General features: G+C 43.8%; 1 protein-coding gene across 1 annotated transcript in view; it reads left to right on the top strand.

The window, feature by feature from the left end:
* The window catches only part of LOC134402965 (lipase member M-like), a 32,216-nt gene extending 16,405 nt beyond the window's left edge, over window positions 1-15,811 (top strand). The window contains exons 5-9 of the mRNA XM_063132940.1: window positions 4,518-4,654; window positions 6,793-6,939; window positions 7,530-7,601; window positions 10,351-10,422; window positions 15,514-15,811. Of these exons, the coding sequence (XP_062989010.1) occupies window positions 4,518-4,654; window positions 6,793-6,939; window positions 7,530-7,601; window positions 10,351-10,422; window positions 15,514-15,747 (662 nt within the window). The 3' untranslated portion in view covers window positions 15,748-15,811. The remainder of the gene's footprint in view (window positions 1-4,517; window positions 4,655-6,792; window positions 6,940-7,529; window positions 7,602-10,350; window positions 10,423-15,513) is intronic.
* Window positions 15,812-19,267: the final 3,456 nt, after the last annotated feature.

Genomic DNA, 19,267 nt, shown 5'->3' with positions numbered 1-19,267 from the left:
TTGGTGTGGTTTGCAATTGGCTATTGTTTTTGTTGTGACTTTGCTGGCTACAACTTCATTTTCTGTACAAGTATTAATCACATACAAAGAATCTTTCATTATTCCCTGCACACACACCTTGTTTCCCTGTTTTATAGTACAATTTTCTTCAGTAAAACAAACCTCATACCCCATTTCTGTTAACTGAAACACACTTAGAAGGTTTGTTTCCAATTCTGGTACATATAAAACACTTTGTAGTTCAACTCCCAGACAATCAAAATATACATTACCCACACCACAAATCTGGATTTTTGTTCCATTTGCAAGGGTAACACATTTTTGCTCTGAAGTAGAAGTTTCCAAGGTTACAAATGAAAGTTTGTCTTTTGCCATACTTATTGAAGCCCCAGAGTCCAAAAACCAAGGATTCATTGTCTCTTTGACTCTTGCTAGAAGACACTTCTTTTTTGATTCAGCTTCATTCATGTTGTTTTCTTCTCTCCACTTTGCTGATGACTGCTTTTTCTTCTTGTTGTTGCAATCCCGCCTTAAGTGTCCTGTGGAACCACAGTTAAAGCATTTCCTTTCCTTTAATGCAGCCACCACGTCAGAAGATTTATGGCTTTGTTGAAATTCAGCCACAGGATGTTTAAAACTCTGTTGTTTTGAAGCTTGTCTTCTTTCATAGGTTTCCAGTAGTTTTCCCGCTACATACTCGAGGGTTAAATTTTTCTCCTCTTGACTTTCCATCATGGTGACAACCGCGTCGTACGATGAATCAAGACTTGACAAAATCACATAGACTTGGTGTATAGTTGTAAACTCCATCCCTCGTGCCCTGAGTTGATTGAAGATTTCTCTCATGCTTTTCAAATGGTTTGACATAGACTCCCCTGGTTTCAGCTTCATTCCATACAGTTTCCGGGTTAGAATTACTTTACTGCCCGCTGTTTCTCTTTGATATACAGCTTGTAGCGCATTCCAGCACTCTTTTGATGTATTCAAAAACTGAATGAAGGAAATTTGAGAGTCTTCCACAGCTAATGCAATAACTGCCATTGCTTTTGCATCGTCCTTAAACCATTTAGCATTCTGTAGATCTGCTCTATCTGGTGGATCCTCTGTGACTACATACCACAGTTCAGCCTGAATCAGATACATTTGCATTTTGTAAGACCATAATGCATAGTTAGAGTCATTCAGCTTTTCCAACAATTGATGCAAACCAGACATATTAGCTCCTGCCATTCCCTCTGCTTTAGGAATTGGTATCTCACCGTCCTCCTGCTCAGAGTCCTCCTCAGAGTCAGCCGACTGAGATTTTTCCTCACTTTGCAGCACTGGCTTTAGCTTGATGTCTTCCTTCATCAACAGTTTTCTGTTTTAGCAGACTCCTGGTTCTGGTTCTGATACTGCACCATTCCCATCAAGTTCTGGTTCTTCTGCCTGGGTTAAGCTGGCGTAGGCTTCCTGGACTGGACTGGGCCCATAACCTTTGTTGGGTTATTGTGCCAGAACTTTTCTCTCTCTGGAACTCTGTTTGTGCTCAGAAACAAACACACATCACGCAGGTCTTACACAGCAGAGCTGGTTTATTTCCTTCAGGCTTCTGTGCAGTTCAGTTCAGATCAGCACACTGAGGCATACACAGAAAGCAGTGATCGTAGAGCAGTGATCAGTAAGCAGTGATCAGTTCCATTTTACAAAGTGAGAAACTATATACACATCTTACACAATTCTTATCTACATTACATACAGCTGTGATGAGGCTAACTTAGAATCTTGGCAAGGTTCCCAGAACAGCCTCTATCTCAAGGTAATTACCCACAGATAGTCTTTCTCTGTTTAACCCTGAGATAGCCATACACACACAATTTTAATGACTAAGCAAGTATTTCTTTCATATACTTAACAATTTGGGTGGGAAGAGGAATGTTGCACGAGTCGAAGCAGCCATTTTTTTTAATGGTATAGGAGCTGGAGTGTGCTTGCACACCATCAAAAGGTACGTGAAAGAACAAAACAAAACAAAAACCCGCTCCCCCCCACCCCGATTCCTCCTGGCCCAGCTCCTTCCCTCTACTGATCCCTGCTACTCGTGGGGAGGAGGGAAAAAGCTGGGATGGGTGCCCACACACCTCCAGTGGTCTCGGGTTGGCCTCAAGACTGCAGGAGGAATTGGATTTTCCCAGGGATTATTTATCCTTGGGAAAACCCATGCTTGTCCCTCCTGCCCCTGGGAGTCCGTGTCATTTGGACGCACAGGGACTCGGCCACAACCAGCCCAGATTTTTGGGTTGGTGTAGAAACTAGGGGTGTGCACGGACCCCCCAATCCGCTTCATGGCCCGATCCGGAAAATCCGGATCAGGCCTGATCCTCTTCGCGCCGCTCCGCCCGCCTCCCGCTCCGCTCCGTGGAGCAAGATCCGGCTTTGCCACCGTCACTACATGGATGGCGGCGGCAGCGGCACAAGAGAAACCACCCACCCACCCCGCCCCCTTACCTTCCTCCATCGCGGGATTCAATTGAGGCCCCGGTTGAAGCTGGAAGAGGCCTCGGCCTTCACTTCCAGCTTCAACTGGGGCCTCAATTGAAGCCGGCGACGGAGGAAGGTAAGCGTCCCTCCTCCCTGCTCCTTACCTGGCGCCGCCGCCACTGCATGGATGGCGGCTCCGGCGGTGCCAGGTAAGCCAGCCCCCCGCCCCGGCCCCTGCCCCAGCCCCTGCCCCCTTACCTTCCTCCGTCGCGGGATTCAATTGAGGCCCCGGTTGAAGCTGGAAGAGGCCTTGGCCTTCACTTCCGGCTTCAAACGGGGCCTCAATTGAAGCCGGCGATGGAGGAAGGTAAGCATCCCTCCTCCCTGCTCCCTTACCTGGTGCTGCCGCCGCCGCATGGATGGCGGCGCCAGCAGCGCCAGATTAGTCCCCTCCCCCCACTTACCTTCAGGCGAAGCTCCGGATTGAGGCGATCCTCTTCGCCTCGATCCACAGCCCCCCTAACTCTCTTTGTCTCCACCTTAAGGGTAGGCGAAGCCCCCCGCTCCGCTCCTGCTTCTCCGGTTCGAGGAGAAGTGGAGCACATCCCTAGTAGAAACGGGGAAGGTAGAGCTCTGAGTTTCATGCTCTGATGTCATGCTATACAACCCAGGATAGAGCATCCCTGAGTTCTTTAGCTGTTCCTGCTGGCATGGGAGCTAAGGGGAAAAGATTGAGCAGTGTGAAATAGCATGCTCGCTTGTTCAAGACAACCCTCTGTGTGTGTGTGTGTGTGAGTGTAGCTGGGTTGTCATCATGTGTGAACCAGGCCATATCTTCTCTTTCATAAATTTGTCTAGCCCATTAAAGAAATCAATCTCACTGACTTAATTTACAAGCACACCATAACAATCCATTCATTCAGTATCATCACCAAGTAAAATGGGGAAAGCATTAACCTTTCCCCCTCCCACTGTAGCCCCTTTCTGGAGCCCCCTCCCACACCTACAACATTTGTTGCCAAAACCTATTTGGCAGTATAAATTGCAGGCAAGCCCTCACCCAATCTGAACCCAGTGCAGGGCAAGGGTTAAAGGGTTCCTACCCGCCACCCCACTACACTTACTCTAGAGACATAGTTCTTCACTATGCCTTTAAAGTAATGTATTGAACTTATTTGTTGAATTAGATTGTAAGCCTATGCGGCAGAGTCTTGCTATTTACTGTTTTACTCTGTACAGCACCATGTACATTGATGGTGCTATATAAATAATAATAATAATAATAATAATAATAATAATAATAATAATAAATATGAATTTGAAGCATAAGGAGCTAATCTCTCATCTTTTGTTTGCTGCCATGAAAGTAATAGCATTGCATTGGAAGGATTTAAAATTCACAGATTTAAATGAGTGGTATAAATTGGTGTGGAAGGCAGTAATAATGGGAAAAATTGTCATATAAATTACAGGTCATGAGAGGTCAATGGAAGTATGATTCTTTTGCGACTGTTTGGTTACCATTTATTGAATATACTAATATGGCAAAACATGGCTGGATGGTACCTTCATGTTATAAATCAATATGGTTGTTGTAAATGATTTGATTATTTTCAAAAGTTGAATAAGCTTCCTGAGAGATTCTGTATTTTTGTACTTTGTAATTCAATCTGGGGTGGCGAGGGGAGGGTGGGAAGTGTTGTATGGTATAGTATTTTGTAAAAACACAATAAAAGGCATAATATCTAGACCTCCTACTGTCTTTATTGCATGGTTCTGTGTTGCACCCAAAGGATATCTCCCTATGCATGGAAATGACTGCCGGGACCAGAGAACCCCAACAGCCTATGGAAAATGAGAAAGCATAAAACATGCAGTGGTACAAATAATGACATGGTGTTCCCTAATAAATGACATGTTGAACTAGTTATAATGCATGTGGCCAACATTAAATGTTTGAATGCTGCTATGTAAGTTAAAGGTTGAAGGGAGACAAGGCTCCTGGCCTGTTTTGATTACTGTATTTAACCCTTTTTGTCTCTTTAATTTTTCCTCAGCATTCATAGCATTTTCAACAATGCCAGAGTTGGCTCAAAAGATCAAAATGTATTTTGCCTTAGCTCCTGTGACGAGACTTAAATATGCCAAAAGCCCTGCAATAAAGCTCTTTAGCCTTCCAGAAGGACTCCTCAGGGTATGTTCACCTGCATATTTTGTTGGGTTTATTTATTTATTTATTTATTTATTTATTTAATAATTTTTATTTTCATAGGCCTCTATCGTACCATACGTAATTAAGTTTGCAACCCTATTACACTTCCTGGAGTAAGTCCCATGGAATCTAACAGTTCTTAATTTAGAGTTGACATGTATAGGATTTGTAGTATCACTAGGCTAACCATATGAAAAGGAGGACAGGGCTCCTGTATCTTTAACAGTTGTATTGAAAAGGGAATTTCCGCAGGTGTCATTTATATGCATGCAGAACCTGGTGAAATTCCATTTTCATCGCAACTGTTAAAGCTGCAGGAGCCCTGCCTAGCGTGACCAGATACAAAAGAGGGCAGGGCTCCTACAGCTTTAATGGTTGTGATAAAGAAGGAATTTCACCAGGTTCTGCATGCATATAAATGACACTTGCTGAAATTCCCTTTTCAATACAACTGTTAAAGATACAGGAGCTGTGTCCTCCTCTTCATATGGTCAGCCTAACCTATCTCTATTCTCAGTACTCATATTTGTGCTTAGGGACGTCAGTGGGCATTACAGGCTTATTTAAAGTAATTGTGTATTTATATATTATCTGCAGTATTTTTAGAATGTGATAAAAATCAATTATTATTATTATTATTATTATTATTATTATTATTATTATTAAATTATAAATCAAGACACTTAATTGTATTTTTTGTTGAAAGGGTGGCCATTTAAACATAGCCGAAAAAGAGGACACAAGAGGATACCAATTCATATAAAATATGCATATGATAATTTATAGAATAAATGCACATTTAGAAATACTGTAATTTAAATAGAAATGCAATACATCTCACTCTAGAGGGGAAGACTGTGACCAGATAGCCTGTGTACCTGACAATATTCTGCTGTTCGAGTGCTAGTGGTAGTTGTACATCTTCAAAGCCCCTGCCTTCCCTTGCTAGGGTTCTTTATCATTAAACTGGCATTGGAACTGGACAGTCCTTCAAAAAGAAGGCAGTCCTCTGTAAAGTAGGGCACATGGCCACCCTATGTCCAATGAAAAGAGATTAAATGTAGTTTCAAATGGGTTCATTCTCTGTGCTCAACCACTGCTTTACCAGGCCTAGCATATGAGTTGGTGTAGTGTAGTTGTTAAAAGAGTAAGGCTATAATCCTATATGCACTTATGTGGGAGGAAGCCCCATGGAACACAATCAGATGTATTTTTGAGTAGACATATATTGTCTGGAAGACTCCAGTTAAAACTCACCTAAAATCATGAATTTACTGGTTGGCTTTGAGCAAGTTTTGTTCTTTCAGCCTCAGGTCTCAACTCCATCCTGCTCCAGCTGTTTTATGGGAAAAGTACTTACCCAGTTTAGAACAGCCCACCCAACCTTAGGGTGACCATATGGAAAGGAGGACCGGGCTCCTGTATCTTTAACAGTTGTATTGAAAAAGGAATTTCAGCAGGTGTCATTTGTATATATGGAGAACCTGGTGAAATTTCCTCTTCATCACAACAGTTAAAGCTGCAGGTGCCCTGCCCTCTTTTAAAATGGTCACTCTAGTATAGCTACTGCATCTTTAACTGTTGTGATGAAGAGGGAATTTCACCAGCTTCTCCATATATACAAATGACACCTGCTGAAATTCCCTTTTCTATGCAACTGTTAAAGATACAGGAGCCCTGTCCTCCTTTTCATATGGTCACCCTACCCAACCTGACATGCTGGCTAGGGATGATAGTGGCTGAAATCCAACCGATCTACAGGACATCAAGTAGGGGAAGGCTGTTTTAGAGATGTGATAATGTAGGAAATCTATATTATAAAGAGGACTGTGATTTGTCTGCTAGCAAAAGCTGCAGAGAAGAACAAGTTGGTAATAGCAAAAGTTGCAGAATTTGCTATTATTATTATTTATCTACTGTATTTCTATACCACCCAACAGCTGAAGATCTCTGGGTGGTTCACAAAAAATAGAACAGGTTAAAAGATTAGGATTGAAAAATGTTAAAATACTGCAAAAATAAAAAGGCCCTCACTTTGCATCAGAAAGAATACAATGCAGAACAAGAAACAAGGGAAAGGTCATATAGCTCCAACTGTCAAATCTCTTTGTACTTTACAGGCTATGCTTGGCAAAAGGGAATTCCTTCCCCAGAATCGATTCCTCAAAAAGGTTATTTTTGCCTTCTGCAGCCAACGACTCTTTACTAGCGTTTGTGGAAATGCCTTCTTCTTCCTTAGTGGATATAATACAGAAAATATAAATATGGTAAGCACTGAGTTCAGTTCAGATGTATTGCTAAAGTCATCACAACATAAAACAGGGAAGGTGAACATTATATAACAAGCAAAGAAAAAGAAACAAAAGTGGTCAAACTTAAATGGATAAGAAACCACTTTAGTTAAAACAAGACAGTCAACTTAACACATTAAAATAATGACTGAATCCAGCACTAGAAGTTGTGCTCCTAAATTCAGAATTCGATTTTACCAGGGTGACTTTTGGAGGGTAGGAGCTCTCCACACTGACATCTGTGCATGCAGAGAGCTTACTCTCATGAACATCCATTGGAGGGGCATCAGGGGAAAACTGTGCCCAGCCCCATTACTAGTGGGAAAGAAGGGATGACCTGGGAGCGGCACCCACACTGCCCGCACTCCTCGGGATGGTCCCAGGACCATGGAAAGATCAGGAAATCTACAGTCCCAGATATCCTGGGGAAAGTCCCTGGTCATCCTGGGTTGCCCTGGGATCCCCTGTGCATCATATGGACACACAGGGACAGCCTAGAGATGACTCCAAGATATCTGGCAGGTGTAGACATGCCCTGGCCTGGGTCTCTTCCTTCCTTTTTTCAGAGCCGAGTAAAATTGTATGCCACTCGATCACCAGCTGGAGCATCAACTCAAAATCTATTACATTGGAGCCAGGTATATTTGCTCTTTGTCATGTTATTATTAAGTATTAAAGGGCGATAATTTGGAACAGTGTTATATGTTTGTGCCATTAAGGTATCATCCCCTGATAAGGCAATTATAACAAAGTAAAGTAGCATGTACAGATATGAGGGAAATGGCAATTACCCATTAATATCTATTATGTTAAGCAGTTCACTTTTCACTTTCTGGGACAAGGAGGTGTCCAGGGCTACACTATATGATCCAGCGTCCCTTGGATGAGAGAACACTGTAGATGCCTGGTATCTTTCTAGGATCTAAATGTTTATTTACAAATATGCAAGCAAAACATAGAGGAAGCAAACAGGATGCTAGAAGAGGCAGCACAACCACTGACTGGTGAAGAGCTATTTTATTACAAAGGTGTTTCAGTTTTAGCCAGCTCACTTAAACACACACACACACACACACACTGCTGTGTCTGTTTGTCCACAAGCTGCATTTCTTGTTGTGTTTACCAAATTCTGATAGATGTCCCATCCTAAAGGCTAGATGGAGAATCCAGGTTATTAAAGTTCATCTTCCTATAAGTTGCTACGGGGTTGTCTTCATGGCGCTGAGTTGGCACCGCCCCATCACCAAACCCTGCAGAATCAGTGCTGCAGGGTGGCGGCAAGTTATTTACATGAAGGGAGGCAGCGCAGGCTTTCCGGTGGCAGTTAGGCTCACCAGGCCCACCCCCTCCTCCTCTCATGGCTTCCAGCAACCAATGAGATGTTGCCTTCTGCCTGGGAACGCCCCCGCAGTGCAACGTCCAAGTGAGGACAGATGGAGAACAGCTGTGCTGACCTCATTTGGCCAGGAAAAGCTGGGGTAAGTCCTCAACTTCTCTGCTACATGACTTTGGCTCTTTGGCGTTGGGTGGTCCAAATCAGCAGCAGTGTCATATAACCAATGCAGCACAGATTCAGAACCACCCCGGGGCAAAGACGACGTTAAGACAGCCACTAGGTTGGCAAAAGCTTTCACTATAACCCATAATTCATAGCAATATATGTTGCAACTACTAAATAAATAGAGATGTCATGGGGTTCATCTACGTCAGGCTGGTTTTTGAACCTTGGGAGGCCAGTTTTCCAACTTGGCAATATCCTCTCCCCACTTGGATCAAAACCAGGGTGCTCGGGAGAAGAGACCCAGCACACCCTGCCTGTCTCCACTACCTCAGAGCCATCTCTTCTGCCTTACCAGCATTTGCTAAGAAGTTCAGAACTCCAGGTTTATAGCTCTTTAGTAGGCCGCTTCTTTTCTTTTTTTAACCACTGAACTCAGGAAACATTAATCAAATAAAGGTTTCTTTCAACAGAAATAGCTAAGCAGTTCTGAAGTCTAACTTGAGAGTTGAAGGAATCCTTCTCCAAACAAATTCTGTTTGGCAGACCCTATATTATTTACTTTCAACAAGTCCTAATTGTGTGTTGAGCAAATAATGCTTTCTTCCAAGCAAGCTATCTCTGTATCTCCTGGTCAGAAATCCAGGTAAGAGACTTAGGGCCTTCCTAGACCTGCCGGCTTATGCCGGCAGGGAGGCGGGGCCGAGGCACGCTAATGTTAGCGCGTCTCCCCCACGCTTCCAGACGGTGGAGCCGCAGGGAGGACGCAAGCCCTGCGGCGTCCGCCTTTTTTGTTGTTGTTTAAAGGGGCCGCGGGTGGCCCGAAGACTCCGGGAAGGTAAGGGTCTTTTTTAAAAAAAACGGGGGGGGGGAAGGATGGCAGGGTGGGTGGCAAGGGGGGCGGTGGGTGACAGAGGGAGCACCGCGCACCGCCGCCGCTTGCAAGCAGGCGAGCGGTGCTTGCCCGGGCACTGGGCATTGCCCGGGCAAGCGCCGCTCGCCTGTTTGTGAGTGGTGGCGGCGGCGCGTGGCGCTCCCTCTGTCACCCGCCGCCCCCCTTGCCACCCACCCTGCCATCCTTCCCCCTCCCCTCTCTTTCCCCCCTGCCCCCGGGCCGATGGGCACAACGCTCATACGAGTGCTGTGCCAGGCTGGTCTGCGGCTTTTCGTGGCTCCTCGCGAGTAAGCGAGGAGCCGCGAAACGCTGCGGAAGTCTCCACACTTCCCCCAGCCCCAGCCTGAGGCTGGAGCTGGGGAAAAAGCGCACCATAAGTGACTTTGCTTATGGTGCGCTAGACCAGGCCTCACTGCGGCCTGCCGCTGGATTCCCCTGTGCGTCATCTGGACGCACAGCAGGTAAACCGGGTTGGAAGGCGCGCTAAGGCCTGGTCTAGCAAGGCCCTTATAGTACACAATCCCATACATGTAGACTAAGAAGACCAGTTTGTTTGAGGGATTTATTCTCAGGTAAATTTGTAGGATTACAGACATAATCCAAGTGATGTGAATATAAAGTGTGGGATAAAAATCCAAACCCATGTTCCTACTAATACAGTATTGTAGCATTAACTAGTTTTAATGGAAGAAAGAGTATATAAAGCTTCATCCAACGAGCGTCAACAAGCGGCTCCTGTCGTTTCTTCTGTTGCCGCTGCAACATCTCTTCCTGAAAACAGGAAGTAATTAGCACCATTAGTCAGGTAGGGGAGAGCTCCAACTGGACTTTTACTCGTTCTTTTTGCTGCACGTCTTCCGCCAGAAGGGGCTCAAGATGCGCGAGAGGCGGACGACATCCTGGAAGTATTTTGTGAGTGCCCAATAACAAGCTTGCATTAAAACGCTCGTCAGATGAAGCAATGTAGTCTTTCATTTTTTGTCTTTGCTATTAGGTTTTCCACTGTAGGCTATTTAAAGGTTATGACTGGGGTGACGAGAGCAAAAATAAGGAAAAGCACAACCAGGTAGGGTAATGACTGTACACTTATTGAAAAGCATCGTCTTTGAAAAAGAAAAGCAAGGGGGAAAGGCAGGGAGCAAGGTTCACGTACAGAACTGTGAAATGGAGTTTTAAAAGGATCTCTTGGCACTGATGACCAGTTCACAAGCAACATTCTCAGTGCATATCTCCAAATTCCAATAATCTCATCTGAATCCTGAAACATCCCTGGTGTTACCAAATTGGGTTTAAATTAAACTGGGTTTTTTAAAATATGGTATCTGTAGCAGCTATGGAGTACCAGTATGGAATGCCATTATGGAGCACTATTTACACCATTTTATATCATCACCATCATTCTCATTGTTGTTGTTGCTGCTGCTGCTGCTGTTATTTCCCATCAGGAGGTGTGTGGCCTGTGGAGGAGGGGTGCAGCCCGAGGGAGGGCAACAGTGGGCAATAATTGCTTTTGGATCTCCCACCCCTCTATATGTGATAACGGCTGGAGAACATTTCTTGAAGCACTCGTATGTCTCTTTCCATTCCTTGGCCCCTGGGGAGAAAAGAATCCCCACCACTTCCCGTGTAGGTATTCATAGCAGTTCTTTGTTTTCAGGATGAAATGAATCCAGGAGGTATTGCCTGGACTCATTCCTTGCTTACTATCTCTAGTGCTGTAGTTGTCTTCTTAAAGCGCAGCAATGAGAACTGGGCGCTGCACTTTAGGAAGGATGTAGACAAATGTTGATGTAGTCTCAGAGGAGGACAACAAAGATGGTGAGGTGTATGGAAAAACAAGTCCTATGAGGAAAGGCTGAAGGGTGTTGGGCTTCCAATAATCATTCAGTTCCTGCCACTCTAATGAAAACAAGCAGTACATTGCTTTGTCTGGGGGAGGGAGTCTAAAGCAGGGGTGTGTGTCATGTATATACAATCAGGGCAATAATTTGCATGGGGAGCCTATGTGCATACCAAACAATCAGTGGTTGGGGTTGGGCTGGGAGGAGGCATACAGTACATACATGGCTGAATTGTGGCCCTCTCAGGGGTTGGAGGATGACCATGGGCCTACACTTCCCCATCCCTGATGTGGGGTTGGAGAATTTATCACCAAAAATTAATGGGATCAGAACAGGCATGGAGAGGAAAAAAGTTTTCTAACATAGAAATTGTTTTGATTGCTATATGCTATTTGCTTTTATTGCGCTCCAAGCATGCTTTGTTTCTCATATAGCTAAACAGCAAAACAAGAGAAGTGACGTTAGAGCCTTAATTTAAAGTCGTGGTCAAGATAAAATGCCCAAAAGGAGAGAGTTGTTGAGGAATTGTGTGAATGGGCTGTTTTGTCTGTGCCCACCCTGTTTTGATGTAAGCCCTTTCTATTAGAAATTAAGTTCTATAGCAATTTGATGCAAACTGTAGCTGAAAATATATTGAGCAACACTTGCTCAACCAACAAGAAGTGTTGACACATTAGTCAGAGTGTGAGCCTCCCAGTGAAGACAGGAAGAGTAGTAACCACAAAGGACCAGATGTTCCAGGATTGCAATACCCATCTACGTATTGGTTTTCTAGTCTTAGAATTATCTGCACTTTGCACATGCATAAATGCCATATCACAGGACGGTGTCAACACCAGCAGTTAGAGGGTGGAGTAAGATGTCTGCAAAGCAAGATAACCAAAAAAACCGAAACAGATAGAGATGTATTTCCTGTAACTATTGCAATATCCATATATGTATGGTATTCTAGTCAGAGAAGTTCTTAAACTCTGAACTAGGGGTGTGCATGGACCCCCTGATCCGCTTCTCTTCCAGATCCGCAACTTCCAGATCGGGTCCGCTCTGCTCCACTCCGCCTATAGTCCACTCCGCTTCGCTGCAAAGCTCCGGATCCAGATCGGAGCTCCGCTTTTCCTCCATAGGCTTGCATTGAAATCCAAAAAACCCTACAACTTTTTTTCTGTTAAAGCTAGAAACCTCAAATTCAGCACCATGACACCTCATGGATGTATACACACGCATGCCAAGACTCAAGCATATCCAAGCCTCCCCTGATTTTGGGAGAATTTTTGAAAATCGGACACCTCATTTTCAGACATGGACTTTTCTCCGACATTTTGACAGATAAAAACTTGGAAGCAGGCACATCCACATTCATGGCAAATTTCAAGCAGATTCCATCACCCCCTGATTTGGGGGGGCTTTAACCTCCAACGCAGCACCCCTAACCCCAATTCCAACACCCCTTTCTATATCTCTGTCAATTTTCACATTAGAAACTTCAAGTTCGGCACCATGACACCTCATGGACGTATAAAAACACATGCCAAGACTCAAGCCAATCCAAGCCTCCCCTGATTTTTGGGGAATTTTTGAAAACCGGACATTCCAGTATCTCAGGGATTTAAATCTGTAGACAGTTCAATGGGGCCATTTCAAAGGAAATCTCAACATGCCATGAATTGGGGAGTAGATAAACTTATATGAATCTTTTTCCACACTTGAAAAAATTATTTGGAACTTCAAAAAGTCTAAGTGAGAGCAGGAAGGACTTCTCCCCTAAGTCAAAGCAAAACATACACAAACCATCCCTGCGAGGCGGGCAGGGGAGGAGGGAGGGAAGGCAGGCAGGCAGCAGACATTTCTGGGGGCACAAGGAAGTGCAGCAAGGATGGCTTGTTTCTTTCTAAGCCAGCAGTAACACATTGCAAACCAACCCTGCAAGGCAGGCGCAAGGAGTGAGCAAAGGATGGCTTGTTTCTTTCTAAGCCAGCTGTAACACATTGTAAACCAACCCTGCGAGGCTGGCGCAAGGAGTGAGCAAAGGATGGCTTGTTTCTTCTAAGCCAGCAGTAACGCATTGCAAACCAACCCTTGGAGGCGGGTGCAAGGAGTGAGCAAAGGATGGCTTGCTTCTTTCTAAGCCAGTAGTAATGCATTGCAAACCAACCCTGTGAGGCGGGCGCAAGGAGTGAGCAAAGGTTGACTTGTTTCTTTCTAAGCCAGCAGTAATGCATTGCAAACCATCCCTGCGAGGCGGTCACAGAGGAGGAGGACAGGCGGGCAGAGAGCCAGGCAGAGATACACCATAGATCTAGTATGGGGGAGTCAGTCCCGGCAGATGCCCCACCACGGACTTGCCCGTTTGATTTTCACAGCAGGAGAGGCGGCCTGCTTACTGCCTGAGCCTTCCCTTGACCACCACTGCTTTCAGCACGCCTAGCCAGATGTGTGCCTGCTCCCTCTTCTCATGATGATAATAATATAATACTACTAATAATACTACTAATAATATGTATTTGGGGAAATGGGACAAGTGTGTATGCTTTGACCAAACTGGATTTGAAATGCTCAAACTGTATTGGCTTTTTTTTTTGCACTTCACAAGCAGTGCACACAGCACACTCACACAATAACACACAGTCACACACACAGTCCAAGTAACACACACACACACACACACACACACACACACACACACACAGAATATTTTTTTTGTATTTTTTTGTATTTTTTTTAAATATATATATAGCAGAAAGAAGGAAGATGAAACACAGTCAGGCTTTAAGAGGGGGAAGGGGGGGGGAACCAACCAACCAAACAAACACTCCAAAATTTAAAAATAAAGTTTATATAAAATCAAAGTAAGGGAAAAACACAGAGCAAACTAAGCAAACAGTTAGAAACAAGCAAACAAACACACACACAACCCAAACTAAATCCTAATCTAATCTCCAATTCCAAACACAGCAGCAGCACCTATAACTAACTCCTTTCTCCATGAATGCCAACCCACAAAGTGACACAAAGCAGAAAGCTCTCAGGGTGGCTCTGCCTTAGTCCCCCCTCCAACGCTGGGATTGGAGGATGCTTCATGAGGCCATCACTTCTCATCAGGATTGGGAGTTGAATCTGCCTCTCAGCACTTCAAAAAGGTACCTCTCCCGCTTTTTTTACCCTATTTTTTAGAAAATTATAGCAAGCGAACCGCACCACGCAGAGTGCTGAGAGTAGGCTCAAAATGACCCCCAGCCACGACTCTCTAAGCACATGAACTTTCAGAAAGATAGCTTTAAAAACAACACAGTTATCCCCTATTCTTTTCAGCAATGGAATCCTATGGGCGAAATTATCCAAAATGGCAGGCGGATCGCACCTCAAAAAAGAAGCGCTTCTCCTATGGCCGCTTCTCTTTGCCATGCTTCTAAGGGTCCGTGGTCCGCTTCTACTCTGCCTCTGGGCAAGGCGGAGGAGGCCAATTCGCTTCTGATTCTCTGATTCTAATCGGAGCGGAGCACATCCCTACTCTGTACATGCCTAAATGCTTTGCTTCTCATTGGTTATTGCATTGCAGAGCTGTATTATGATTGGTGAGAAAGTTCTGCCATTGTATCTGAGGAGAACTCACCCTATAGATATGTTAACCTTTCTTGAAATTGTTGGGCAGTTCCTCAAGTCTTTTGGGACTGTCACCTTGCAGCACTGCAGGCTGCTCATAATAAACCTTCTAAAGAGAGAGAAATTGTGTCTTGAGAGTCTGTGACCACCACTCAGTGAACCACGGGAACCCGCCCTTTTGAGTTCCACCGCACCCCCCCCCCCAAGCTAAGCTGATGATATTTGTATTTAAAAATAACAGCAGCAGCAGCAACAACAACAACAACACTGCACATTAAATGCAATCATTCATCTCAGCTGACTTCACTTGTAGTTTGACCCGCTGTCTCAGAGTGTAGCATACCGAAGTATACTCAGTCACAGCAGGAGGATGGGCCAAATGGCACAACTGAAGCTTCTCATTGGCTATACATCTGCAGCCTGAGGGGCATCGTACATCTGATGCCTAGTCCTGTGAAATTTGTTCCCAACATTATTCTGTTTTGGAAAAAAGAGTAATGTCAGGAACAAATTACACCATTGAGCCAGGATAAATTTGCATCCAGGCCTTAGTAAAGATGGAGAATGATATGAGATCAATTCAAAAGAGGTAAGAGATTATTATAATTCAAAAGGGAAAGTATGTGTTAAATATATATCCATTTATTTAAGTTTTTAATTTAAGAACAGGCAATGTCTTCACTAATTTCTTTTCTTTTAATATATGTGTTTTCTAGATCACCCCTCCTTTATATAAAGTGGAAGACATGACTGTACCAACTGCAGTGTGGTCTGGAGGAAATGACCTGTTTTCAGACCCAAAAGATGTTTCTCTATTACTCCCTCAAATCAAAAATCTGGTTTCGTATAAATTAGTCCCAGAATGGGCTCACTTAGATTTCATCTGGGGTCTGGATGCCCCTCAGCGCATGTATAATGAAATAATCTATCTGATGAAGCAACATGCATAATCCAGCACAAAAAGGTGGCAGAATTGAACAGCAGCTGAGTGATCTGCCATACTAGCAGAAGTTTGTTGATTTTTTTTCTTTTTAAAACTATACACGTTTAGGCAGAAAAAAATCCTACGACTCCCAGCATTCCTCGGCTAGCACGGCTGACTGGATAATGCTTGGAGTTGTAGGAATTGCACTCTTACAGCCCAGACTGATCCATGTTTACTTGACTGTATGGCCAATTAAATTCCATGGGACTAAATTGCAAATAAGTCTGCATATGGCTGCAGCCTTAGACATGGGATGGATAAGGAGATTCATTGCTATATACTGCATATTGCTTTGTGGTATTTGTTTTTGAACTGTATTTCCACCATGGTGACAAATTTCTGCAACAACTAAAGAACAATATAAGCAAATGTAAAGCATACCCTTTGGAATAATTGCAAACAAATCTGCTAACTTTTAGAGGTCTAGAATTTCTCCAAAAAATGCAGCTGGTGTTAACTTGTTTCTAAATCATAGAATCATAGAATAGCGGAGTTGGAAGGGACCTACAAGGCCATCAAGTCCAACCCCCTGCTCAATGCAGGAATCCACCCTAAAGCATCCCTGACAGATGGTTGTCCAGCTGCCTCTTGAATGCCTCTAGTGTGGGAGAGCCCACAACCTCCCTAGGTAACTGGTTCCATTGTCGTACTGCTCTAACAGTCAGGAAGTTTTTCCTGATGTCCAGCTGGAATCTGGCTTCCTTTAACTTGAGCCCGTTATTCTGTGTCCTGAACTCTGGGAGGACTGAGAAGAGATCCTTGCCCTCCTCTGTGTGACAACCTTTTAAGTATTTGAAGAGTGCTATCATGTCTCCCATAAATCTTCTCTTCTCCAGGCTAAATATGCCCAGTTCTTTCAGTCTCTCTTCATAAGGCTTTGTTTCCAGACCCCTGATCATCCTGGTTGCCCTCCTCTGAACACGTTCCAGCTTGTCTGAATCCTTCTTGAATTGTGGAGCCCAGAACTGGACGCAATACTCAAGATGAGGCCTAACCAGGGCTGAATGGAGAGGAACCAGTACCTCACGTGATTTGGAAGCTATACTTCTATTAATGCAGCCCAAAATAGCATTTGCCTGTCTTGCAACCATATCGCACTGTTGGCTCATATTCAGTTTGTGATCTACAACAATTCCAAGATCCTTCTCATTTGTAGTATTGCTGAGCCAGGTATCCCCCATCTTGTAACTGTGCATTTCGTTTCTATTTCCTAGATGTAGAACTTGGCATTTATCCCTATTAAATTTCATTCTGTTGTTTACAGCCCAGCACTCCAGCCTATCAAGATCACTTTGAAGTTTGTTTCTGTCTTCCAGGGTATTAGCTATCCCACCCAATTTTGTGTCATCTGCAAATTTGATACGCATTCCCTGCACCTCCTCATCCAAATCATTAATAAAAATGTTGAAGAGCACTGGGCCCAGGACTGATATATGACATCCACAGCATTCCCACAGTCCACAAGGGAGGTTACCCGATCAAAAAATGAGATCAAATTAGTCTGACAGGATTTGTTCCTGACAAATTCATATTGGCTTCTAATAATCACTGCATTGATTTCAAGGTGTTTACAGATTGACTTCTCTATAATCTGCTCCAGAATTTTCCCAGGGATGGATGTCAGACTGACTGGTCTGTAGTTCCCAGGTTCCTCCTTTTTGCCCTTTTTGAAGATGGGGACAACGTTAGCCCTCCTCCAGTTGTCCGGCACCTCCCCCATCTTCCACACCCTTTTCCTGCTTTTAAAACACAATTAAGTTTCAAGATGTTTGAAGACATTAGAGATGTCCATAGTGTTAGACTAGGGTGGGCATCATGCAGCCTGCAAGCTGAATTCAGACCCTGGGGGCAAATTAATCTGACGTATTCTATGGCCCCTGGGACACCCGTGCAGGGCCAGTACAGCAGCTTACTGGATCCAACTCTCTGTAAATACTAAGGCCTTAGCTAGACCTAAGGTTTATCCCAGGATCATCCCGGGGTCATCCCTGTTCATGTAAATGACACACAGGGGATCCCGGGAGCAGGCAGGGATGACCCCGGGAAGATCCCGGGATAAACCTTAGGTTTAGCTAAGGCCTAAGTATCAGTATCATTGACAATAACATTATTCTTCAGTTCTATAACTATGCACTACTTAATTATAGATACATATTGGAAAGGTGTTCTGAGCATATTACCATGGCTCGGAGGAAAAGAATATGGGGAAGGGTGAAGTACAATTGGGTAGGACAGTAAAATAGTTACATTATGTGATCTACACTTGTACGTTTGAAATCAGAATGGCTTTTATGATTGGTGTAATGTCCATGAAAACATTTTTGCTGCCTTATACCAAATCAGACAAATTTTCTTTTCAAAGCCATGACTCTAAAGTCTCAGACGTATTATAATGCCATAACATTAATTGGTATGAAATCACAGTTCCAGGGATGTTTTACCCCTGGGTCAGTGGTCTGGAATGTGTTTGTGGTCTTCTTAAATGTGAGTCTGGGAACTTTTAAATGTGAGTCTGGGGACTTTCTTGAAAGTCTCCCCAAAACCCTCATTCAGACCATTCAATCATTCTAAATCAAATTTGCTATCGGCAGTTTAAAGTAGCTTCTTCAGTCTCTTCTAAGCAAGATTATTTAACACTTCCAGTGCCAAGCTAACAACCATATTGAATTTCTTCAGTTTCCTGGCCAATAGGAAGTTAGGAGCATCCTTTGCAAGACCATGAGTATCATCAGATGAGCGTTTTATAGCACACTCATTACTGATCACTTAGGGATGTTCACTGGTCCTTTTGACGATGCTGTTCGCCATCCACCTCTCACGTCTCCTGCTCCTTCTGCTCTATTTTCCATGACAAAATGAGACCTAGAAAATCCTTTTTTAAAATTGAACTGGAATTTGCTGCCATCTCCTGCTGTGTGCAGGAAAAGTAGCACATTAAAAAAAAAAAAAAAACACTTAATGGGCCATGTGGTCATTGCTGCTTCCTCTTTCTTTCCGATGTGAAGAAAAGAAATCTGTTCATCCCTATTGTGGGACAGAAAAGCGACTGTAGCGAAATGCAATTTCCCCCCATCTGATGACGCTCCATATTTATTGGTAGGAAAGATCTCTGGAGTCTTGAAACACAAATATTACTGTCTGACATTATACCGGACAGCTGGACAGATGCACAAGAAGGTCACTTGCCCACCAAAGTAAAGATTTCCTGCAGATATCTATGGATTTTATATATTGTTCCCAGAGACAGTGAGGCAGCCCATGTTGCAAAGGGATACTTGACTCAGAATGCAAGTTCAGAGCATTGTTTATTCACAGCAAACTTAAGATAAAACGGCGTACACATGATTTATTTATTTATTTATTTATTTATTTATTTATTACATTTATAGACCGCCCCATAGCCAAAGCTCTCTGGCCAGTTTACAAAAGTTGTTTAATGATTCCTAATTATGATATCTTATGGTATCTTACCAATTTCCCAGTTC

This window comes from Elgaria multicarinata, chromosome 8 (genome assembly GCF_023053635.1).
Source record: "Elgaria multicarinata webbii isolate HBS135686 ecotype San Diego chromosome 8, rElgMul1.1.pri, whole genome shotgun sequence".
NCBI lineage: Eukaryota > Metazoa > Chordata > Lepidosauria > Squamata > Anguidae > Elgaria > Elgaria multicarinata.
Note: the sequence above shows the minus strand (reverse complement) of the source record. Positions and strands in the feature narration are given on the sequence as shown.